This window comes from Drosophila novamexicana, unplaced genomic scaffold, assembly GCF_003285875.2.
Source record: "Drosophila novamexicana strain 15010-1031.04,08,12 unplaced genomic scaffold, DnovRS2.1 tig00000072-arrow-arrow-pilon, whole genome shotgun sequence".
NCBI classification, from domain to species: Eukaryota; Metazoa; Arthropoda; class Insecta; order Diptera; family Drosophilidae; genus Drosophila; species Drosophila novamexicana.
Genome location: NW_020824771.1, coordinates 687,969 through 712,987, shown reverse-complemented (window position 1 = coordinate 712,987; position 25,019 = coordinate 687,969). Strand labels below are relative to the sequence as shown.

The 25,019-nt window shown below is 38.5% G+C and overlaps 3 protein-coding genes across 3 annotated transcripts; all 3 read right to left on the bottom strand.

Annotated features, from left to right (window-relative positions):
* Positions 1-4,868: 4,868 nt before the first annotated feature.
* Positions 4,869-13,013, bottom strand: LOC115771378. Its single transcript, XM_030717063.1, has 2 exons — positions 12,948-13,013; positions 4,869-5,540 (listed from the first exon to the last, which is right to left on the bottom strand). Exons 1-2 carry the CDS (start codon positions 13,011-13,013, stop codon positions 4,869-4,871), a joined length of 738 nt encoding a protein of 245 aa, XP_030572923.1.
* Positions 13,014-14,822: 1,809 nt separating this feature from the next.
* On the bottom strand, positions 14,823-17,288 carry LOC115771555 (cationic amino acid transporter 3-like). The gene is made up of 3 exons (XM_030717301.1): positions 16,586-17,288; positions 16,013-16,525; positions 14,823-15,574 (listed from the first exon to the last, which is right to left on the bottom strand). Exons 1-3 carry the CDS (start codon positions 17,196-17,198, stop codon positions 14,961-14,963), a joined length of 1,740 nt encoding a protein of 579 aa, XP_030573161.1. The 5' UTR covers positions 17,199-17,288; the 3' UTR covers positions 14,823-14,960.
* Positions 17,289-17,893: 605 nt separating this feature from the next.
* LOC115771513 (cationic amino acid transporter 3) lies at positions 17,894-24,253 on the bottom strand. Its single transcript, XM_030717248.1, has 3 exons — positions 24,107-24,253; positions 20,212-20,829; positions 17,894-20,111 (listed from the first exon to the last, which is right to left on the bottom strand). The coding sequence occupies exons 2-3, from the start codon at positions 20,825-20,827 to the stop codon at positions 18,892-18,894; spliced, it is 1,836 nt and encodes a 611-aa protein (XP_030573108.1). The 5' UTR covers positions 20,828-20,829; positions 24,107-24,253; the 3' UTR covers positions 17,894-18,891.
* Positions 24,254-25,019: the final 766 nt, after the last annotated feature.

The window sequence follows — 25,019 nt, the reverse complement described above, 5'->3', positions numbered from 1 at the left end:
TCAGCATTCATATGCGCGCATATGTTCCTGTGCATGTGTGTGTGTGCATGCTGATGCTGATGAAGCGAACAGCGCTCGACACACGGTCCAATATTTTTAATGAGATTAATTAACAACAATGCAAATATTACATCTAGTACGGGCATTTACATATGCACATCTATATATATGTTTGTCCTGACTGACTGATTGGTGGCCGATGTACAGCCCTAATCTCTGTAGCTATGTTATGTGAAGTAAGTGGAATGTAAGACGAAGTTTGGGGAAATTCCACTCGTAAATGTGACAAATTAATGATTAATCAGTTAACAACTTTTTGAGGCGTGTTTCACATACTTTTTTTACAAAGGGGGCTATTTTTGGAATATTTTTAAAATTACGTTTGTACTCCATTTCCCTTATGCCAAACGCAGAACAAGTTTACATCCCTTTACCTTATTTTTAAACACTGCTTTACTATGCGATTCTCATGAATTTAAGTTAGGCTTACGGATTTCCATGCTTGGAAGTGTTTTGAGTGTAATATAAACATTCACTCTGCTCGTGCATTCACTTAATTTGCTTTGTCAATGTAGTCATCTTCTTTTATATCTTGCACTTCTTCTTCCACTCTCTATCTTATATAATTCATAATTCATTCACCTGCTCTCGCTAATGCTGCTCTCTACTTTGTTGTTTGTTTTAAATGACATGCATTTATAAAAGTCTGCTTTAGAAAATTTGTAAATAGGAGATTATTTTCATATTTATACCATTATTAACCTATACATACATACTTATGACAATCTGCAGTCGTTTATAGAATTCCTCTTCTTTTCCTTGTTTATAACTTAACAATAGGTTTAATGCATATATTTTTTATTTTTTTGCATTTCCTTGCCATACTACAATATAAGCTTTTTGATATATTGAACCCTGCACATCATACAAATTGTCAATCAATTTCGCACTTAAGTCTTGAAATGATGTCTTAAAATAGTTTTACTACAGCTGATTGCCTTTTTACCCCAACTGTTATTCTTTATAAAGTTAGCAGCCCATTTGACTTTGAGGCGCACAGTTTTAATAGCTGGCTGTTTTTTGGCCATTTGCTTGCCATATATTTGAATCCGTAGTTGGCCTGGTCTGGTCCAATTAGCAGCGATTGGCTTGCACCCGAACAGCAAGAACAACATCATCAAGGCAAAAATATTCGAAAGTCAAATACAAAAAAATTAAAATAGGTAAAACTTTTCTGGGCGGGCGCAGTGCAAAAGTTTCTAAGTTGAAAACTTGTGAATTATTTAATATTATGCTCTGTATATAGGCGAGTTTTCTTGCATGTTTTTTTTCCCCTGCGGTCTGGCCTGGGTCAGCGCACTAAACTAGCCCGGAATGGAGTACTCTGAGTACTGAGTACTTGGCATTTTTTCAATTATGTGTCTACCATTTGCCAGCAAATTGAGGTGAAGTATTTAAAGGCAAATCGGCTTGAGGCTTGACTCATAAGCCGACTGGCGAGCAGATGAAAGACACAATTTCTGATTTGCCATTTGCCCAGACCCAGGCCAACGGATTTGGTTATCTTTCGTTCGGAGATTTTTCAGTGCCCGCTCCACCCAAAGAAACATCTTTGTGGCAGCTGCTCGCTTTCTGTTTCCATTAAAAATCCATTTAAATATTATCTTGTGCGATTTCTTTTGCCACATACGTCGCGTCGCTTCGCTTCCGTTTGACATTTAGCCAAATGACGAGACTTTCAGAAATTCGAAAGATAACTGCGCGAAGCATTTAATGAGCTATAAGCATAATTATGTGCGTTACTTATTTAACAAACTGACACAAAAATTACATAAATTCGTATCGTAATTTACTTAAGCTGCAGCTGATTGACTTTACAAATACACATATGCCAGCATTTAGATAATATTTTGTGTGCAGATTGCAATGCATTTGCCACAAATGCAATTGCAAGAGGCCACAATGAAATTAGCTGCAAATTGTTTCACTCAAATTTCACAGACAATCCAGTTTCAATAAATTATTTATCTAGGCGTTCCAGTCAAGTCAAGCGTTGCAATTTAGTTTAGTTTGACGTTGAGGCGTAAATGATATAAGCAAATGGCCTTATGATTTTAATTGGATTTGGCAAAGCTTAAATACCCCCTAGTTATATTATGAAATGCATAATAATCTATCAATTGCTGCTCAGCTATGCCCGGGGTTGGGCCAGAACAATTGATGTACGAGAAATCTGATTGAAACCCAAAATGCAGCTTTTATTCAGCTTTTCTCCTTCTTCTGGCTTCTCCTCTTTCTGGTTTCAGTTAATTCGCAATTCCGGGTTCAAATCGTTTCGGTTCAAAAGCATTTGAAGCCTTTTTTGGTTCACCACTTTAATGAAATAATTTGGTCTATTATATTAGCAAACACCTTTGAGTGCTGGCTAACAATTTAAACAGTTTGATAAAAAAAAACAAGTAAGAGGTTCTAGTCGGGAGCTCCCGACTAGGGGATACCCTGAACCCTCTTCTTCCAACATCAAATGCATAGAATATATATTATTCTATTTTAGAAGCTATATGTCAAGTTTGGTGACTCTAGCTCTTATTATTTACCAAAATTGCCCAAAAAACAGGATATCGATATCGATTCTTATCGATTGCTTGGAAACGGAGCAAGTTATCGATTATCGGAAACAAACTCGATCTGCGCGGGAACTAGGAGCATCTACATCAAGTCTCTAGCTCTTATAGGTTTTGAGATCCTAGCGATCATACATACGGACGGACGGACGGACAGACGGACGGACGGACGGACGGACGGACATGGCTAGATCGACTCGGCTATTGATGCTGATCAAGAATATATACACTTTATGGGGTCGGAGATGCTTCCTTCTGCCTGTTACATACATTTGGATTTTGCACAAATACAATATACCCTTATACCCATTTTTAATGGGTTCAGGGTTTAAAAATTAATAAAAAATAAAGAGCGAAGCGAACCATTTGGAAAATTAACATTCATAGAATTCTGAAGGTTTTGAACTGGCGACCTTTTCAAGCCGCTGCTTCACAAAGTCAAGCGCTCAATTACGTAACTTTATGTTTTGGCTCACAAAATGTTCTATTTAGCTTCTTTTTTCCCGTTTTTTTTCGCTAGCTCGCCGACGTCCATGACGAGGAGAGACGGCGAGGCTCTGGACCCAAGGCACGGCTGCCATATTGTAATTTGGCGTATTGCTACCCTGAGAAAAGCTAAAAAGGGTATAATGGTTTTGTGCAAACGTATGTAACAGGCAGAAGGCCGCATCTTTATTCCCAACAAGGGAGTTGATTTAGCTATGCCCGTATGTCTGTTAGATATGTAGATGTCTGAAAGCTTAAACTCTGATCCTCAGATGTTTCGCACAATACAAGATTATCTGAAATCATCCAAAACTTTCCTCGTTTCGTTGCAATCTATGGTAATCGATATTGAAATTCTGTGTTTTGAATTTGTGTCGGGTGTCTCTGCACGAAAACGCGCATGTGTGTCTGGATCTGCTAAATTGTTTTTGATAGCAGCTCGTCCCTGAGTTCAGGGTATCTGCTAGACGGGCACTCCTGACTACAGCACGCTTGTTTTTTATTATTTTCGGCCAAAGCAACGAAAGAAAACAAAGCAATACGAACGTTGTGCAAATAAATGCAAAATAATATTACGAAAAGTTGACTGAAAACTACCGAAAGCTGCTTCAGAGGGCGCCGGGGCTGGGGGCTGGGGGCTGTGGGCTGGGGGCGGTCGCCTTCGCCGAGTCGTTGCACTTTCTGCTGCTCAGCTGGTGCGCCTAAAAGCACACACTTCATTTCTAAATAGAATTTTGCAATTTGCCGAAAGTTTTTTATTTTTGAGATTCGCTTTTCGCTCTGCCCGTTGGCCCTTACTTGTCCATTGATTTCAATTCCAGTTTTTTGCTTATTGGCTTCTTTTGTGTGCACTTTTCTTCTTCTTGGCCTATTCGGCTGCCATTTTAATGTGCAATTTAGGAAAAATTTTATTTTGATTTGATTTTTCGGTACCACAAATAGTCTTAACGACTCTAACAATCATTGATAATAATGCAAATGCAAAGCGAAACAGCAGAGCTGCCAGAAAAGCTCATTTGATGCTAGCAAATTAGATTTTGATCGATGATTGAAATGTTTTGAAACTGGTTAACAAAAATCTTTGATTTCATCACAGAGCGTAAATTATATTGATTTAAGCAAGAACTCTTTTTTAGTAAGCTGTCAATATATATATATTCAGTTGCTTTTTATATCCTCCTAAGAATTTGTTAAATCAGGGAAACCAAGTTGGCCTGAGTAAGCATAGATAATACACTTTCATACACTCTTACACACCCAAATTTCTTTCTTATTTATTTTGTATGTGCTTGTGTTCTCATATACCAAACGACCGGGCTTAGTTCACCTTTTTAGTAACTTTTTTTGCTGCGCTCTAAATTGAATAAAAATAGTATTTTTAATCATTGCCTTACTATGCGATTCTCATTGGTTCACCATTCTTACATATACATATATATATTTATACATAAGATATAAAAGTTTTTATTGAAGGAATCGTGACCTAGACACAGGTTTTATATCCGACTGTTTCCTCACTTGAAATAAATATGATGCAAGATCGTTTTTCGTGAATAAACTTTATTATTCATTATGCTTTGGGGAGTACAAATGAAAAACTAAGGGTAATAGTATTTAAGGAGAATGGAAACGGGTCGAGCGTTAGCCAAGCAAGTGGAAACTAACCAAATGGGAAACTTTTCCGATGCCTGGCTGCTACGCTCTGTGTACTATCAGGATCAATTTGGTTCAATATGCCTAAGTTCGGGTGTCAGTAGCTTAATGGCGGTAACGGTAACGGATGCGACGCACGGTCTTGTAGCGGTAGCCATCCTTGCCGACCTCAGTGCCCTCGGCGGGCACCTCGGCAGTCTTGACCTCGGCAACCTCAGCGGCAGGTGCCTCAACAGGGGGCAGGTATTCGCCATTGGTTGCCTCAGCGGCGGCGGCATCCTCAGCAGCGGCATCGGCCTCGCGACGATGACGACGGAACTTAAGCTTGCGCACGGTCTTGTAGCGGTAGCCATCAGCGCCCAGCACGGTCTTCAGCTCGGGGGCGAGCTCAACATCAACAGGTGGCAGATATTCGCTGGAGGGCTCAACGATCTCGGAGACATCGCGACGATGACGGGCACGGAACTTGAGCTTGCGCACGGTCTTGTAGCGGTAGCCATCGTCGGCAACCTTGGTGTCGGCCACCTCGACGGCATCCACGGGCGGCAGATACTCCTGTGTGGGTGGCAGATATTCCTGGCTGGGCACCTCGCGGCGATGGCGCAGCTTCAGGCGACGCACCGTCTTGTAACGGTAGCCATCCTCTGACAAAGCGGCAGCCTCAGCATCACCAACAGGCGGCAAGTATTCAACCGAAGGGTCCTGGACGGCAGGATCCGCGGATTGAGCTGCGGCAATGGCCACCAGGCAAAGGGAGATTGCGGCGATAAAGAGTTTCTATGAAAAAGGAAAATCGAGCACAGTTCAATCTTTATCCAACACGATCTACATCTAAAAAGGGGCTTATTTTGATAGTACATACGTACTAAAGTCAAAGACAGAAAGTCAAAGCATATGGTAAAACTTAGCTTTGCAAGTTATATTTTTTTTTCCTTTTAGTACAGTTGTTCAAAGCATTGAGAGCTTTGCTTTTAGTACAAATGTACTAAAAAACATCACTTTAAAAGTAGATTCTATTTAGGTTTTTATTTCTATGCGAAGGCACCTTAAATGTTGTAAATATCTTCAAAAATTTAATGCACTACTTGTATTGGGTTTTAAATTTTAGTTCAGCGGTACTAAAAGTTGAAGGCTTTTCATTTCAGTACACATGTACTAAAAACGTTAAGTGCTCTTTTCAAAAATGGAGCTTTGTAGTTTAATAAGCCTGCGTCAAACATGCTCAAAACATTTAAAAAAATGTATGTACTGAGTTCTAATTTTTAGAACAGTTGTGCTAAATTTATTTTAGGACACTCACCATGCTGTAGCTTTAGTTCTTGTGTACTAACGAACTATGCGAACTGACTGAAGATGTTACTGTGTCGTAGGTATTGAACCCAATGATGCCTTGGTCCAATTCGCAATGCGTATTTATAGCGAAAAATGGATCATTCACATCTCAGCTCAGATATCTGGTTTTCATTAACAGTCCCAAAAGAAGTAAAGCAAAAAAATAACACACGATCAATTAAACATATGAAATATGGAGCCAAGTCAAGTGCGCATCAAAAAAAAAAATAGAAAAAAACAAAAAGATGACGACGGCTCGTCTTGGGCTCTATTAACCACTTGATAATGTGGCTATGACGAGTTAGCCAGCGAGCGCGTTTGGTAAAGCGTCCGCCTTCAACTTAGTTGGCCACGCACTTGAACACAATTATTTTTGGATCAGGTTTTTGCATGTGAAGTGGCTTTTGTATCTTCGAATGGAACGTTTTTTCTCGTTACAATTTTTGGTAATATATTGGCTACCGTATTATGGCTTAAATAACAATACAATGGATAGTAAATGCTAAGTTTTGGGCTTATTTAATGGCTTTGCCACAATTATGTAATATTATTTCCATAACTGCGTTTACATTTGTTTAATTTGAATAATTTTCAACAATTTCTTACCACTCGACTTAGCATGTTCTCTGCTCAAGTACCTCAATAGAACACTCGAAACGTTCTCTGACCTTGAATATTGCTACAGATTTCAGATTTGATTTTTTTGGCTTTTCAGCAAATTTGTTTCCTGCTTTTGTGCTCAGCCACTTGAAGCTATTAACATTATGAGTATTGCCGAGTATTATTATATCATTTTTGTTGCGCATTATAATCTCAGAATTCGATAAGCAGCAAGATCTTGTAATGTTTAAGATGTTATTTAAATACATCTCAAAATATGATTACATTTATTTGGATTATTTGAGATTGTCTTCTCCCGACGTTGCAACTTAACCAAATTTGGAAGTACTTTTTTCCCTGTGCTATTTTTGACAAGCTTGTGATTTATTTATAGAGAAATAAGTAATATTTCTTTTTGGGCATGAGTGAAAACAAGCAAAACACTTTCAAGTGCGAGAGTCTGCTAATGAGCTATTCATCCTATTCTTTGTATCAAAACTGTCAGCATTAAAGTCGATTGCAGTCCAACAGAGCTATATCCAAGAATATATAGGCTTAAACAGGTCGGCGAAAGCTCTTTGATATATATTTCTTAACAAAATTGAAATAGCCCAAGCGTAAATGTACCCGTTACTTGTATCGAAAAACAATAGGAAAACCCCAAAACAATTTCTTTCTTTGGATTATCGGTTTATACAGCGCCTGTTGTCGTTTAATTTTTATAAGACTTAAGCCCGCTGTCTAGTTTCTTGTTTCTTTAGTTTTTATTATACTCTTTAGCAATTGCAACAATCTTTTTATACCCTGTAAATGGGTGGAAAGGGTTTGCGTAACTGTGCGTCGCAGGCAGAAGCAGAACTTCTCTAGACAACTTTAAGTTCTAGAATTTGAAAATTTTGGTTTTATACTGTTGTAAATGTTTACGAGAAAACCATTATAATTCTAGCTAGGTTCAGGGTAAGTCCTAGTCGGGCACATCCAAATTAAGTACTCCTGCTTGTTTTCAACTGAATTACATTCCCTACTCGCTTCTCTGTGAAACACAACACAACAATTATTCATTTCGAGTGCTCGTAAAAATGCGCTCAACACTTGGCAAACACAGACAGCGGGCAAATACAAATGACAGTAATTATAAAAATAATAATAATAATAATGAGAGCAATAAATGCAATAATATGCAGCTGACCAAAAGTTTTGCATTAAACAGAACCGAGAGTCATTTAATTGGCCACGCCCACTGCTGTCGGAATGTGCGCCCATGTTTCGATTGTTTGATAAGGCAAAATTGTTTACACTCTGCATAAGGACAAGGGGCTATACGGCAATCAAAGAGCCGGACAGGGGGCGGGGCGGTACACCTTGCCAGGATATGCTGTGCATTAAAATGAAATTAAATGGATGCGCTGGCAATTCCTGTACTTGTTTTTGCTGCTGCTGGTTGCAACTGTTGTTGTTGATACTGTCATTGTTGCAACAAGCGTTGCTGCTGTTGCATATTTTATGAAAGGCAAAAGTGTGACAGACGGCGGGGGTGAAGGGCGTCGAGGAGATGCACTCCGTTTGCTTGTTTGTTTGCATTTTTTGGGGGCAACCATTTAAATCGCATTTTGCAACGTGGAAGTTACAATCAAATAGGCCGTCTGACAGCACGTATACGTAATATCAGCAGCCAACCCAACCTGAACAACAACAAATTCAACGGCAGTAATAAATCGACAGTAAATCCATATAAAATGAAGCAAGCTTTATATTGTTAGTGTACGTTTGAGCGATGCAGACATCAATGTAAATACGCACCATGAAAAATATATTCATTCCATTGAATATTGAAAAATATAGCACTAATCTTGCATAAAATAAGTTGCTTTCTTTTTATTTTTTGCCAGATATATTACATTCACAGTCAATTATTTGATATTCCCCGGCATTTAAGGTAAATTGTTATAGGTTTTTTTTTCTTCTCAAGTTCTTACATATTTTTTATTCCAATACTTGTGTACATTTTTTTAAAGTCTTTTGCTTGTCAATGATTAAAAGACTGGCACATATTCTACAATTTTTAAATATAAGAGGTGCTGGTCCGACAAAAAAAAATTACGCTCATATTTAAGAAACCTCGGAAAACTACATGGCATGAAAAAATATTTTCTGATATGATGTCAATTTTTGACCAAGAATATTTCCCTAAAACTAAATCGTCCTTTTTATTTAAAACTCATCTTACAAATTAATGTGATTTTTCGCTTAGCATTGAAAACAATTGCAAATTCAACGCGCAAATGTGAACGAACTTTCAAGCTTCTTCTAGGAGCTACCGTTATAAATGCATCAGTGTTGCACAACCTTTGTAAAGGGTATATGCAAAGCAAACAATTGCAGTCACTGGCTTTGCTGTCTCCCTCTGTTACAATCGCTTTTACAAGCTGTCTCGCTTACGCTGAATGGCTTACGTTATCTGTGTGCATGTGTGCATGTGTGCCTGTGAGTGTGTGTGTGTGTGTTTGTGTGCTTGTGTGCTTGTGTCGTCTCGTGTGTCTTTGACTCGCTGCCTTGATAATGTGTCATTATATTAAAAGCTTTGCAAATACGCCACCTACCGGGCAGAAGTTGTACTCCCTGGGCAGCTGTGCAGCTCAGCTTGGAAATTTCATTAGCGTTTCAGCATTTGTGCTTTGTTGTTGTTATTGTTGTTGACGTTGACGTTGTTGTTGGTGTGTTGCCCATAAAACTAAGATGCCATTGGGAATTAGCTTAACCAGCAAAGCCTGCACTGGCATCTCTGTGCATAGTGTCTGTGTGCGGGCTTCAAGTGCAGCCTCAAAGTAGGCAATTAATTTGTTAATTGCCGTGAATATTGTTGGCCAAATTGATGGCATTTGACATGGTTGAAAGCCAAATTTGTCAAGGCAAACATTCAAGCAAATTGAGTTTTCGCGCGGTCAACAAGCGCAATTAGTTGTTGAATTGAGTTAATTCCGTTTGTTAAGTAGACAAAGAATAAATGAGAATATATATAATAATATCTAATCATATGAAACAAATTAAGTCGACAGATTTAACCCGATGAATCTTTGCCAAAACGACCTACTAAGAAGAATTCAATTTGGCAAAAGAAATTCCTTACATGGATTACTTTGCATAAAGATAGAACGGAGTAACAATTTAATATAATACCTGAGCGAAGAGTTATGTAACTGCGACCGCAGCCAAGCTCAAAGCGTAACATATTTTCCTCTCTTGCGCCTGAAAATTATGTAGCTAGCCAATTAAGCTGCCACCTTTATAACAGGCTGAACGCGCACTAATTGCATTTGATGTGACTAAATACATAAACGCATAAAAATGGTTACAATTTATATTTATCTACGCACAGCAGGTAGCTGACTAAATAAACAAACTAAATAATTTTATACAAATGTAAATATATACACAAGCGCAGGAATGTGTGTGCATGTGGCATGTGGCAAGCACATACGTGAAATGCTTTTCGGCTTTTGAAAGAGTAGCGCATTGTGGCATTTAACCAAATTCATCATACGCCCTGTTGCACAGCTGGCACCTCTCAACGACAACGACAACAGTTTTGAATTTTGCATTTGGTGTAAATCAAATCAACAGCGCATGATGCGTGAAGAGGTGGGCGGGGAGGGGGCTTGGGGTAGAGCGGGGGGCTTTGATAATATGTATACTTTGATGACCATAATAAAAAGATCAAAAATATATCAAAATAGTTTGTCATGGACAATTCATGGAAATTCGCATGTGCCGCGCCAAACAAAAACAAATACCATAAAAATGATTGCACGGAATCAGCACAAAATAATCCTTTCGAAATTAATAACAAAATACTAAAAGGATATTTATTAAAGACTATCATTTTTATTTGTCCCTTATTTACCTTCGGTTCAATACATATTTTCAGGTAATAGAGCCTTGACATCTCCAGCGATTTTCAACTTGATTACTTACCAATACAAAATATATTCAAGATAAAAATCTAGAAAACTCAGCGATTTTCAACTTGATTACTTACCAATACAAAATATATTCAAGATAAAAATCTAGAAAACACAGCAGCTTTAAATTTTGTTCAATAATACAAAATTTATTGATGATTTTGTCGAACTTTTCTTTTGTTTATGATTAGATAAGCTGACAAGCTGTCAAGGACTGGGCTTTAATTTACTACAATTAATATTAAAAAGAAACTTTTAAAAAATGTTTATCCGTCTTAAGAACAAATATTATGTGTCTGCGCTTTTCGATGTAACATTTTGTTTTATTTATATTATATTTTTCTCTGGTGTTTCTTTATCCATATTAAAAATCTATACTTTGCAGCGATTCCAACTAACCCAGGAAGCAAGCTGTTTTTTGTCCTTCTGCCAATAATCGCCGTTAGCCAAGCATATTTGTTGTGTGTCCTTGCAGTTCATAAATGTCATGTGTACTTCATGAAACACCTGTCATCGTCATTATCATCAACTGCCCCAAAACATCCGCATTCGTATCCGCATTCGCATCCGCATCCGCTGGCCATCATCAGCAACATCATTTGCGACCGCCACATGACATGGTTCAGGAGTTTTTTTTCCGCTCGTTTAGCATATGTTGAAAATGTTCGCATAATGGTCCCTTAATCCCCGACCCGGATTGCTGAACTGTCCCCCGCTCTCCCGTCTGCCGTCTCCCGTCCCCCATCTCCTGTCTCCTGTTGCACTTTTGACCACTCGACGACAGTTTTTGCCACTGGGCTGCTGTCAAATAATATTTATATACTATTCGCATAATGCGCGGATTATTTTCTTAATTGATGCAGATCGGCCTATTATACGAGTATGCGCCCAGCCCCCTCCGCCCTCAACCCCCAAGCGCTGCTCTGGTATTTAAAATTAAATTTTTAAAACTTGTTTCGAGTTGTGGTCGCACAATTTTATACGCGATAAAAGTTAATTTGACCGCATGTAAAATTTCAACTTAGCGACTTTGACAATTTTTGAGGCCAAACTAAAACAGTCAGAAAAGCGAGAGGTTAGGCACAAAATACCATCAAGCAGCGGTATTCAGGAATCATTAGGGCTTTAGTTTATTTGACCCTACTCTTGACTGGGTAACAAATGGGTTTTTCGAGAGCTCTAAAATAATTTCAGTCTGCAAGGGAATGCAGTTATTTAATTGATTATTTTGCTGGTGAATTTTGTGTAATTAGAAAAAGGGTTTAACGAGCTGGTAAACAAAGCAAAAAGAGTTGATTACGCTATTTGGAAAACCACAAAATATTATGAATATTATGTGATGGTTTTTCGCTTCATCTAAATGAGCTCAACCAAAAATATCATTACGCTCTATGAAAGGCAAGAGAATTAATAGAATATTATGTGACATGGTGGACTTTCTTTTTACTTACTGTATTGGATTTGGGCAAATGTATATAACAGGCAGAAGGAGGCATCTCCGACCCCATAAAGTAAAAATGCCCTTACTCAGCATCAATGGTCGATACAATTGAGACACGTCCTTCTGTCTGCCTGTCTATCCCCCCGTCCGTCTGTTTGTTCGTATGTAAGAACGCTTCCATCTCAGATACAATAGGACTGATAACCGGCGCAGATCAAGTCTGCTTAAAAATGATTATAAAATATTGCCGTTACATAAAGCTCTAGGGACTTTAAATTTGCAGAGTAAGTTCGCTGTCTCTCGCAACAGTCTGAGTTAGATAAGATAGATACTTAACGCTATATAGATACTTATCTAATTAAAACTGTGTCGAGGGGCTGCGAACTCGAGCTGTTATTCTGAACACAAGTTTTCTCACTAGTCCCTTAGCAATTCACTTCGTTTTATGACTAAGAAATTCCCTTTATTGAAAATTATGCTAACAATTAACAAAAATTGCGCTGATCGTGTTTCTCTCCTGTCTCATAACACTTTTGAGAGACCTTAGCAATTAGTGTATTACAAATGATAAGCCATTCTTTCGGCAGCTGCATTGTTTAGAATGCATTTTGAAACAAGTGGATTCCAGAAAATTGTCTGTTTAGGTGCGTGTCCAGTTGCATTTACAGGATTAAGCACTTAACGGCAATTTCAGGCACGCATTTTAAATTAATTATGCGTTATTTATAAATAAATGAAATGCACACGCAACAAGCGCACAACACACAATATGATGTGTGTTCGTGAGCGTGTGTGTGTGCGTGTGTGTACACCCAATACACAGACCCAACACGGACGCAGGGGTCCACTTACATTGGAACTGAAGCCACATGAGGATGCAGCCAGAGGATTTGACGCTGAAAACCACAGGACGAACATGTTGCGCTTAAAATACTTTGCTAATTTTTCGCTAATATTTGCCAGGTGGCTGTTGCTGAAGCTCTTTGCTGTTGCTGTTGCTGTTGTTGTTGATGGTCGTTTGGTTTGTCTGCCTGTCGGAAATAACAAATATTTAAACGTATTTAATTAAAACTCACAAATGAAACCGCAGCGCGCAATGAGCGCCAAGCTCGCTGCCTCCTCCAACAACTCCACTTCTCCTCTACCTATTCCATTTGCATTACATTTTATGCTACTACACACACACCAACACACACACTCAGCCACCCACAAACATACACATACATTCGTACATAAACGTGGCTCAAATTATTGTTTATTTATTTACAGCTACAGTCACGTGTGTATTTGTATTTGCCTATCTCTTTCGCCGTGTGTGTGTGTGTGTGTGTGTGTGCGTGTGTTTGTTTGTGTGTTGTGTGTGGTGTGCGAGTGTGTGGTCTTCTAAAGAGTTTTGGTCTCGTGCTTGGGCAATATCGGTTAACGTGGCACTTTAACCTGGCCAACACTCTAACTCAAAGTCAAATAAAAATATTAAAAATAAATTAAATATTCTCTTGAGAGTTGAAAGCCAACGTTTTGTCCAGTTAGAAAACATAAAATAACTAATGTGTTTTGTTTATTATTTATCGAGCTTCGATTCGTCCAATAATATTTTAAATACATATTCAAAACAAATTTATTTAAATTAGATAAAACAGCGCGCCTCTTGTATGGCTGAACCCACGGTTAGGGCATTGCGAAGCTGCGACGCGGAAATTGGGCGTCAGTTTGTTTTGGTATTTCTGGCATTGCATACTCTTAGGCTGGCAATTTTATTATTTGATCTGCTGCGTGCAGCAAATTGCATTGCATACTTTTGAGCGTGCATTGTAATTCAATTCGGCCGCATCGGTATTACGCATACGTCACGTTGGTCAAGCGGCACAATAAAAAATTATCGTTCCCCTTTGATCAAACTAAAAACCTTGTCAAGTATGTTCATCACGAAATTTGCCTAGCAATTACATTTTCTATCTACTTAAATGCTCATATGCTAAAGTGCATCACGACAGCTTAGATTGAGTTTAGATCGAACGCTCGTCAAATCAGCAACTAAATAGATTTATAAAGCACAGTGCAGATAATTGAATATACACTGGGCATTTGAGTATATTTTGATTAGTCCAGCTCTAAAGCTAAGCTGCTCAAACTACAAAGTAATAAAAATGTTGCCACAATAAAAAAAAAACAACAAAAATGCCCTAAATGACAGCGTGTGAAAAATTGCATTCATACGCAGATGTGCATACAAAAGTAGATACAAAAAACTCAAGTGAAAATACACTGCAAGAAACACAGCAACAGCGGTTACTTTGACGCCTCAGCATTTGAAAATCCTTTGAAAATGAATAAATGAGCGCCGTACAAATGGAAAAATGAAAAGCGTGTCTAAAGAAAGATACACAAAACGATTTTATTTTCTCAGTGGCGTTTTGCTGACCGTTTTCCAACATAGCACAAGGATATGCACATATTCACATGTGTGAAAGTGTGTGTGCGTGGGTTGGGTGTGTTGGCATTATCCTTGCAACTTTCCTCTGGCTTTTCGGCTCGAGCTTGTGTTTTTGCCTAGCCTCTGTTATTTACCCAACTGCGTTCAGACAAGTGAGAGAGAGCACAAAGTCAGCTTATTTGCCATTTAACTAAAAGCGGGTTAGCCAACTATTTGGAGCCAAGTCGGATGCAGCAGCTCCACCCTTTTTAAGCCTAGTCTATGGCAGTTTGTTTTCCGATATTTATTTCTTTTGATGCGGGTCTGAATTTTTTATTTATTTTTTGCTAGTTCGCGTACATTATGGCTATCAAAATAGAAATATAGTTGAAAACACTAAAAATGTTTCTAGACAACAAAATACATCTGATACTACTGACAATTTAGCGATTTTACACCACGAATTTTAAATTGCTGAATTGCCCTTCAGCTAATTTCATGGTGAGACCGATCACTAAAAAATGTACCGCCATTAGCCCGAAATATGCAACATATCCGAATATCATCCAGACTGTATAGGCTATCCAGGTGAATGTCATCAGTTGAAACATCAAAAATATGTTCACCAGAATGCTTAGACAGGGTATGAATGGCACCAGAGGCACCTTAAATACTGGAAATTCTGTACTCTTCGGCTGCATAAAGATGACCAACATACAGAATATCATTAGAATTCCTGTAACTCCCAACAGGATAAGGGCGTAAATTGTTCTCAAATGCAGAAACTTTAAGTAAGCGCAAAACAGCACACAGAGCGTCACGTATATCAGCAGAAAAATGCGGACAAAGCAATCAGTGAAGGGACTCGATTCCTTTGTGCGTGATATATTGAATATCTGGAGCAATACGTTGATAAAGCTAACTTCCGTCACGTTCTCTGAATTGGTTTTATCGTCCTTGTAATGCATCATTACAACGCCCATGGCGACAATCGTATAGGCCAGCATAACACCAATTGTACCCAGTTCAATTAATTGATCCAGATTCAAAAGCATCGCAATTATTGCTAGTTTAGTAAAAAGTAAAATCCATTAAAAGTTGTCTGTTTTCTTTCCTTTCTCCGCCTCTCAATGACTCTCTCTATCTCAGGGATTGTCAAAATAAAAGGCAAGAATGGTGAGTGTTGTTTATCCTACTGACTGATTTATAACCCGAAAGATGACTTGATGAATTCCACCCCCATACTGTGGGAAATTGGCGGAAAACGATTGTTCAGACCACGGAACTTAAATAGGCGGAAACGTTGATACTCAATTTCAAAGGTCTATGTAAACTATAACCTGCAGTTCAAACTACGGGTACATTTTAAATGTTCCACGGGCGGGAAATGGATGGAAAATTTAATGCAAAAACTTGCTCGGGACAATAAGAGCCTTTTAAGATTGGTTTGAAATAATACCCTCCATGTCTAAAGTAATAAAAAATATCTAGCATGGAAACTTACCCGCGACTAAACCTGCGACAATGGTGGCTATCATTGGCGTCTTAGTCCACGGATGGATGCGCGCAAAGTAGTGAAACATGAGCCCATCCTGTGCCATCGCATAAAGGATACGCGGCAGCGGAAACATGGCGCCCAGCAAGGCGGTGCAAAGTGCAGACAAGGAGCCAACAGTTACGCACCATTTGATTGCGTTCATTTCAACATATGCAAAGGCATTGGTTAGTGGTGCAAAGGGATCGATGTGGTAATAGGGCATCATCATGGTCAGGACCACGGCCATAAAGAAATAGGCCAAAAAGATGATTAGCAGCGAAATCAAAATTGCAAGGGGTATGTCACGCTTGGGATTCACGGCCTCCTCGCCGGTGGTGGCAATGCAATCGAAACCAATGAAGCCATAAAAGCACTTCGCCGCGCCCGCCATCACACCAACAACGCCGTATGGCAAGAATCCACCAGTTCCATGTCCGTCCGGCACTTCGCTAGGGGTACGTTCCCAGTTTTCGATGTCAGCTGAGGAGATGGAGATATTCTTAAAAGTAAATCGGATACAAAGTCCAGACAAATGTTTACCCTTTGTAGCGCCAGCAACGATGACAATGCTAATGGTTACCAAGTTGAGAACTGTAAAGATATTGTTCAGCCAAGAAGATTCCCTGACACCGACCGCAAGCAGGCAAGTCAGCAGCAGAATCATGGTAAAGGACATTAAGTCCAGATAGTGCGACATATATTTGAAATCGAATGTGACTATGGACATCAGAGCTCCCGATATCTTGTAGTCCACCAGCGCATCCACATAACTCGTGAGGCCGCGTGCCACGGACGCCGTGCCGACAATATACTCCAACACCAGATTCCAGCCTATGGTAAAAGCCACAAATTCACCCATAGTCACAAAGCTGTAGATGTATGCGCTGCCGGCACGTGGCACGCGGGACGCGAACTCGGCGTAACAGAGGCCGGCAAAGAGCGAAGCCAATGCTGCAATGGCAAAGCATATGCCAACCGCTGGACCCGCTATATGGCGGGCCACCTGACCAGCCAGCACATAAACGCCTAGTCCCAAGGTGCTGCCCACTCCAAACGCCGTTAGATCGTGGAGCCTGAGAATACGCGCCAATTTGGGGCCATCATCATCGAATTCCTTGCGGCGCGACAACTGCGCAGTGATACTTTTGGACATTCTAAATTCCTACTATAAATTCTTCTAAAAATAAAAAAAACGTATCAAATAGGTAATGTTTAGATAGATTTTAATGTGTACAAAATTTGACTGGCAGCCTAAGCTGTTGTCTGTTTGACTTGAATGTCGGAGATTTGAAGAGATTTGGCGGAAGCGTAAATTCGTAAGCTTGTGCGGCGAGTTAGCAAGGGATAAGGCGCCGGTACAAATTTAAATGCAATTTTCAATGTTTTCTTTGTTGATGCAAATGTAAATTATTATTAGCACAGAAAAGTAACTTATAACATTTTATTCTTTGATCGACTGGAAATCTGGGATGGTTGCTCAATTGTACGATTTAACCCATGTTCAAATTATAAATTTATGAGTTTGGTCCGGATATATTCAAAGTTGTTTGTCCCTTAGAGTTGTAAATTAATTGTAAGCCAATTATTTCTTTGACAACTTTATAATATGGTGTTTCGTAGATTCTTCTGCTAATCCTGACGAGGCAATTCTCGAAGTCTTGTTGCTGGTCAAGACTCATTTGATTAAACATGAAAGCTAAACGATAAGATAAGCAAAAAGAGAAAAACATGAGCTCCAGGTGGGGTACGGAATGTTCATGCTATAAGAATTTGTATGCCTAATTTGATAAGATTTATGGCTACATCCCAATAATCAAACCCATTTTAATTTTTGTACATTTCGTTTTATTTAACAAATTACTTTTGGGGAAAAATTCGTTTCTCTTTCTTTGAACAAATATAAAAACGTGTTCGGTAGGGGCCTTGTTAGGGGAGGACATTAACTTATCAGCTAAATAACTTAAATACAGAACTAGCTTAGGATTGTACAATTGCATAAAAATCTATGACAATATTAATATTATGATACAAATTGCATTTACATAACGGCAACAAGAATTGTGACAAATATATATAAATATATGCGAACATTATAAATCTATATACATATATATTTACAAATATCACAACATTATGGGGGCATTATGTACAGAAATGAAAGGCAGCAAAGTTCACGAAAAAAAAAAATAATAATCAAAATCATAAATGAGTCTCTGAAATAAAAATCGAATACGAATACAAAATATCAAAAGAAAATAATATTAAAAGTCTGCATTAAGCGGCCTTTGGGAAGTCGTGTGTGTCTAAATTTCTGGCGCATAAAAATAACAAATCTCTCGTCGAACGCAGCAACTCACGAGTCTTCTACATGGAACAGGAGCTGCCCGTTCGTCCAAGGAGAATCATTTAATTTTTATGCGCAATCTATTCATCTCTCTCACAAACACATGCAAGCTAAACTCAGAGTCTAAATGGAGCTACTAGCAAGATAAGTGGGGGGGTGCTACGGGGCGAAAATCATTCTCAGCTAACTTTAAATTTCTTAAGCTGGCTTCACACATGCCACTCAACTGAACAAGATGCCTATTTACAACTTTATGGGAGCTTGATTGACGGATTTCGACTAATTTTAAAAGGATGATTTCATAATCAAAAGAAAGTAATTAAACGAATTGGGAAATTATTGAGAAATTGCAAGTGATAAACCAACTTCTGAAGGAACTGATTGCAAAAGAGAATTAAAATCTGAATCTGTGAATCTATCGGCTCAGTTATAAGTCGGGTGTGAGGTCAGCTTAAATCTACAAGGCTACTTATAATACTTGTTTGAGTCTCCGACTGCCGACTTAGAGTTTTTCGGAGTACTCGTAGGGGGGCGGCTGCAAGGCCTTGATGCCGTTTTCAACCTTCCAGTCCGGCTCGAAGGCGCGATTCTCATGCTGTTCCAAATTATCCGGATTCTGCATGGCATTGGCGGCCACCTCGGCGTGATTACGATTACGTGTGATCTGTGTGGACTTGCGAATGCCGTACGCAAAATAAATGCAATAACCGATGGCAATCCAGATAAGGAAACGTATCCAGGTGTACAAATCCAGCTGGAACATCAGGTACAAGTTGACAAAAACGCTCAGGCAGGGCACAAACGGCACCAGTGGCACCTTAAAGGTCAACTCTATGGTGGACACCGGCTGCAGGCCAATCACAATGCATATGCAGATGAGCACCAGGCCGACAACACTGAGGGAGACAATGCCGCCAGTTGCCTGCAGTTCGAAGACCTTCATGAAGATGCACCAAATGATGGAGAAGATGGCAAATACCACAATGCCCACTTTGGTTATAGCCGAGGTCATTGTGTTTGGCTCCTTGAAAGAGTTGCAGAACAGCTGGCGGCAGACATTCGGAGCACGCACCGAGACCACTTTGGTCATCTGCTCATCCTGATAGCGCAGCACCAGCACACAAATGGCCACAATCGTATAGGCGAGCAGTGTGCCAATGGACATCATGTCCACCAATTGATCCAAGTTGAATAACATGGCCATAACCGCCGCAAATATGCCCGACACTATTGTGGCTAACAGCGGCGTCTTTGTATATGGATGAACATTGGCCAGACGCTTGAACAGAATGCCGTCGTTGCCCATGGCATAGAGTATACGTGGGAGCGGAAACATGGCGCCCAACAGGCTGGTGCATAGCGCAAACACAGCTCCGATCGTCACAATCCATTTGATCGTATACCACTCGACCGAATCGAAGGCTTTCGGGAATGGCGCATCCGGATCCTGCAGATAATACGGCAGCATCATTGTCAGCACTGTGGACACACCAAAGTAGGCCAGAAAGATTATGATCAGCGATACCACAATGGCCAATGGTATATTCCTCTTGGGATTTATGGCCTCCTCGCCGGTGGTGGCAATGCAATCGAAGCCCACAAAGCCGTAGAAGCATTTCGCGGCACCTGCCATTACGCCAGCAATGCCGTAGGGCATGAAGCCGCCGGTGCCAGCCCAATCAGGCACCTCGCTAGCTGGAATGCGCCAGTTGTCCGGATTGGCTGCGAATGAGAGGAGCAGAGCATAAATAAACATTGATACAAAAAAAGGTATTCTAGACTAATTCTGTTACAACTCAAGGAAAATCAAAGGGTTACTCACCGTTCATGCCACCAGCAACCAGCACAATGCCAATGGTCACCAGATTAACGGTGGTAAATATGTTGTTCAAGAAGCTGGACTCCTTGGCGCCGAAGGCCAGCAGGGCAGCCAGCAGCAGGACCATGCCGAAGGACAAGAAGTCCGGATAGTCGCCCAGAAAGCTCACCTTGATGGGCATTGTCGCGTTTAGCGCCTTGGACATGTTATTATCGATCAACGAGTCAAAGTAACCACTCAGGCCACGTGCCACCGAAGCTGTGCCAATCACATACTCCAGTATCAGGTTCCAGCCTATGGTGAAGGCGACAAACTCGCCAATGGTCACATAACTGTACACATAGGCGCTGCCTGCCTTGGGCACACGTGCCGCAAACTCTGCATAGCAAATGCCCGCAAATGCCGAGGCGACGGCAGCTATCAGAAAGGATATGGTCACCGCTGGACCTGCTATATTGTAGGCCACCTGGCCGGCCAGCACATAGACGCCCAGCCCCAATGTGCTGCCCACTCCGAGCGCCGTCAGATCAAAGAGATTGAGCACACGGGCCAGCTTTGATTCACTTTCATGAACATCGTCCGTTTTACGGCGGGTGAGGGCTTTCCATAAGTTAAACATGACTGCAAATTAAAAGTAGTTATTTTTTATTATTCATCTCTTCTTTTTATTTTGAAATAATTTTGTGACTATTCGGTATAATAATGCTTATATTGATTAAATTCTAGTGTTGCTATAGTTATGCAATTTTTACTAATAATTTTATTTATGCATAACACATTTTAACTCATTTTTTAATTTATTTAAACATATTTTGAAAATGGATATCGAGTAAAACGCATTTTTAAATATGCCCTTCTATGCGATTCTCACATATTCAAAATTAAGCTGTAAGCGTTCTAGCTTGGTTTGCATTTAATTCTTACTCTAACACACTCTCTACTTCTTTTATTATTTCAGTGATGTGTTTTTAAGAATCGACTGTCGCTCTGTACATTTTTTGGTAAGTGTATATTTATATTTTCATATATTATTTTTATATTACTCTATAATTTATGTGCAACCCAACTTGTTAATGGGCTTAAATATTTGTTATTCCCAAATCTTTTCATGTTGGAAAAGTATAAAATAATTTCTTCATTCAAGAAACATGTGCATCATGTGGAATATTTTTATGTGTGCACATAGTGCTGCATTACTTGATATGCTTTATAAAGATATGAAACGAACTGATCGCTTAGACATTGTCCAGGTCATGTTTATCTTATCTTATCCCCCAGAGCCCTCAATATCTGTCGATAAGCTACAGGCGGCAATTGTGACGCTCGAGCTCAAGCTTTTCCATTTTGCAACAAGCTATTTTAATAGACCAACTGAATGCGATTTGTCATACCAAAACACGGCTGAAACAACACACAATAACAACATATTATAAGACAGACACACCAAGGCATTAGACGCGATTAAGTTAATCGCAAATTGATAGTTAGCTTGTGTTTTATAGATCCACGCAAATCAAGTCTATTAGAACATTCAAGCATTTCTTACATATATATTTTGTTTTGCAATTGAAACTTGTGAATAGTTATCCGTTTGGTTTACAAAAGGGAATGCACTCTTTGCTGCTTATTTGATAGACATTAGAACAATAATTGTTGCAACTTACAATAGTCATTAGCACTCTGATATAAACAGATATATATATATATATATATATATATATATATATATATATATATATATACTCGTATGTATATATTAAAACATATTTTAGTTGAAGTGAGCGTAATTTGCAAATTAAAACAGGTGGCAAAATAAAACCGGTATATTTAAAAGATTTCGTATCAAAATATTAACGTTCCCTTTAATAAACAACGGGTATATAAATATACATATCTTTTTTTCTATATAATATATTCGTTATATATTCATTCATATTCACAATGAAGAATTCGATTTTATTCTGAGTTTAAGGCTGAGCTCATTTTTCTTTTTCAGAATTAAATGAAATAGATTGTTAAAATTGGTTTAAAGTACTTTTGCTGTTAATAAAAAATACAAAAATACTTTTTGATTATCAAAATTGCAAATCATATTCTTCTTTTTATTACTCCAACCACAATGTATAGAGACTGATTGTCGGTTCTTAAACGCCATATAATTGATGGCATTATCATGCCCTCTATTCTACAATAGAATACAAATTATCAGAAGACTACACTTGAGTAACATGTTTACTATCCAGACTAATAAACTTATATCAAATTTGTTAGATATAGCCAATATTATATTGGATCGACTGCGCCTACGACATGAGCGACACTTCAGACATTTTGATGGCGCACAATAATCCAATGTCAATAATTCCAGGAACTTAGGAAAGCACGCGCCCGACTACGGCTATCTAATCTTTATTTTATTTTCTATTCTTTTTTTTTGTGCGGATCCGTAATCCATAACATTTGGGTTTAACACTTGAATTTGATGTAATTACAAGTGAATTTTGGATTTATTTATGGAATCGAGCGCTGCTATAAAACTGTCGAAAAGTCAAAGTCAATATCGTGTACAATTCATTTTTCGTTCGTTTTTATTGCCGTTAATCTGGCTTTTGTTCATGGACACAACTGATAAGTAACCATTCTATAACAAAACGTATACCATTTTGAACCCATGTTGACTACAGACCAAATATGGCAGACCTGTTTCCGCATCTAATATTGGATAATGTATCTGATTAATGGGCACATCTACCATTCATTTTCCCACGTAACTCAGTGCGAAGGTCACTTATTTTGTGGGTCAAACTTAAATCGCTGTATAGACTCTTGCTGGGCATACAAATTAGGACAGATCGAGTCGTTATAGCAATGTTTTATTGAATTCGTTTAATTAATGCTAAGCACGTGCCATACAAGGGTAAGACCATAACTGTCGCTATGCTCGACTGTATATATCTATATATATATATTTATACAAGTATTATCAGCTGCTTGAGGAAGTATGTTAACATAAAATTATAATTGGCATTGCAGAGCGCATCGAATTTAAAAAATAACTTGTAGAAATTATAAACCTTTTAGTCTCGTATGATTTACTGTGGTTATACACTTAATTTGCCAGCGAGTATTTATGATTCGCCTTGAAAAACTCAAGTATTATCTAGTAAAAACAAAATATATGAAATTCATATGCATTCAAAAGTACTTTCACTTCAACTCTAATCGAACCGAGATAATTTTTGTACTTGATTTCAAGTGCGTTGATAACATTTCAAATTAAAACACGGTTAAAGTTCGTATTAAAATATTGTACATGATCTCATAAGCGCCGAGTCTAAATCGACATTGGCTAGATCCATGAATCCCGATCTATTGGGTCAAGAATTTAAAGAAACTAGTTTTTCAGAAATAAATTTATATAGTTGTTGGCGGTTTGGATTTGAGCATGTGGCTCTTGCGTGTTCAGTTATTTCGAGTTTTTTTTTTCCTTTTCCTATTTTCCTATAATATATATATTTTTATCATTATATTATATTAAATATTTTTTCAAAGTATTCTTGTGATAAAAGCTCGCGTTTAACTTTAGCAACCTTTGCGGTTTGTAAATTGCACAATTTTATCAGTGGCTGTAAACTTTTATAGATAATTTTTTTAAGTATTGTTTATTCTTTAATGAGTTTGTACGCGAGATACTTTTGCATTCTATTTGCTTAAACATTCACGTCAAGCTCTTCAATTGCACAAGAAAACACTGAAAATTCTATTAATTTTTCAATATTTACTAGCACACACACACACACACACACTTATTAACTAGTCCTTTTGAATATTTTGCTACGTTTTGTTAAAGTCCTTTATACTTATTTTATTTGTTGAGCATTTTTAAATATTCACATACTTGTTTAGGCTTTTAGCTTTTTTATTTTTAGGCCTAAAAAATATCACTTTAAGCACAAATTGACATCAACTGACGGCTTTAGTAAAAGTTGGTAGCGCTTATTTTAGATCCAAACAAAACTTCAGACTCAACTAAATTTTAACGACCGCGCGCGACGCGCTCCAAAGTCATTCTGATCGTGCGGCGTTGGCGTTGGAACGCTTAAAGCCTTGCCCTGGCTGCCGGCCAGTAATAATAATAACAACAACAACAACAACAACAGCAGCAACAATTATTTGTTAACAACTTTTTCTTAACGAAAGCGAACCGACTACGACGACGACAACGCCGACGACGACGGCGACTGAATGTTGCAGTATTTTCCATCCAGCTCTGGATTTCCGGTTAAAACCGATTTGTGCCGAATTTGGCCAAGATTAGTTGTTGGTTTGGTTTTGTATCAATTTTTTGAACCCTTCCAGCTTGAGATAAGTTAACCGAACGACCTTTGACGTCACAGGTGATTAGCTTTACAGGGTATATTACGCATATGAAGTAGGGATAGGGCGTAAACGTATATTTTGGCGAACTCAAGAATACTACAGTTCAGCATTCTTTTAAATAGTTAAAGTAGTTTAATATAGACATTCCTTATATTTGTATAAACAAATTTTTTAATTGAATGTTTATTTTGTTTATTTTGTATATCACATTTTGTGCTTTTTTATCGTTAATCACGTTAATGATAATATTTAATAAATCCTTAAATACTTTACATTAACTGTAGGGTTTTTCATGGAAGATGATATGGATTATGCTATCTTTGATCTTATAAGCCTAGGGTATCTCAGAGTTGTGCTTTTATATGTTTATCCTATCTATGATCTTATAAGTTTTGGGTATCTCACAGTTAGATTCCTCATATTTTTATGCC

Coding starts and splice junctions, on each gene's coding strand:
- LOC115771378 (XM_030717063.1), bottom strand. CDS start 13,013: ATGTTCGTCCTGTGGTTTTCAGCGTCAAATCCTCTGGCTGCATCCTCA. Junction 5,541..12,947: donor CATGTGGCTTCAGTTCCAAT/GTAAGTGGACCC, acceptor CCTTTTTCATAG/AAACTCTTTATCGCCGCAAT.
- LOC115771555 (XM_030717301.1), bottom strand. CDS start 17,198: ATGTCCAAAAGTATCACTGCGCAGTTGTCGCGCCGCAAGGAATTCGAT. Junction 16,526..16,585: donor CGTTGCTGGCGCTACAAAGG/GTAAACATTTGT, acceptor CCATCTCCTCAG/CTGACATCGAAAACTGGGAA. Junction 15,575..16,012: donor TGTCGCAGGTTTAGTCGCGG/GTAAGTTTCCAT, acceptor TTACTAAACTAG/CAATAATTGCGATGCTTTTG.
- LOC115771513 (XM_030717248.1), bottom strand. CDS start 20,827: ATGTTTAACTTATGGAAAGCCCTCACCCGCCGTAAAACGGACGATGTT. Junction 20,112..20,211: donor GGTTGCTGGTGGCATGAACG/GTGAGTAACCCT, acceptor TCTCATTCGCAG/CCAATCCGGACAACTGGCGC.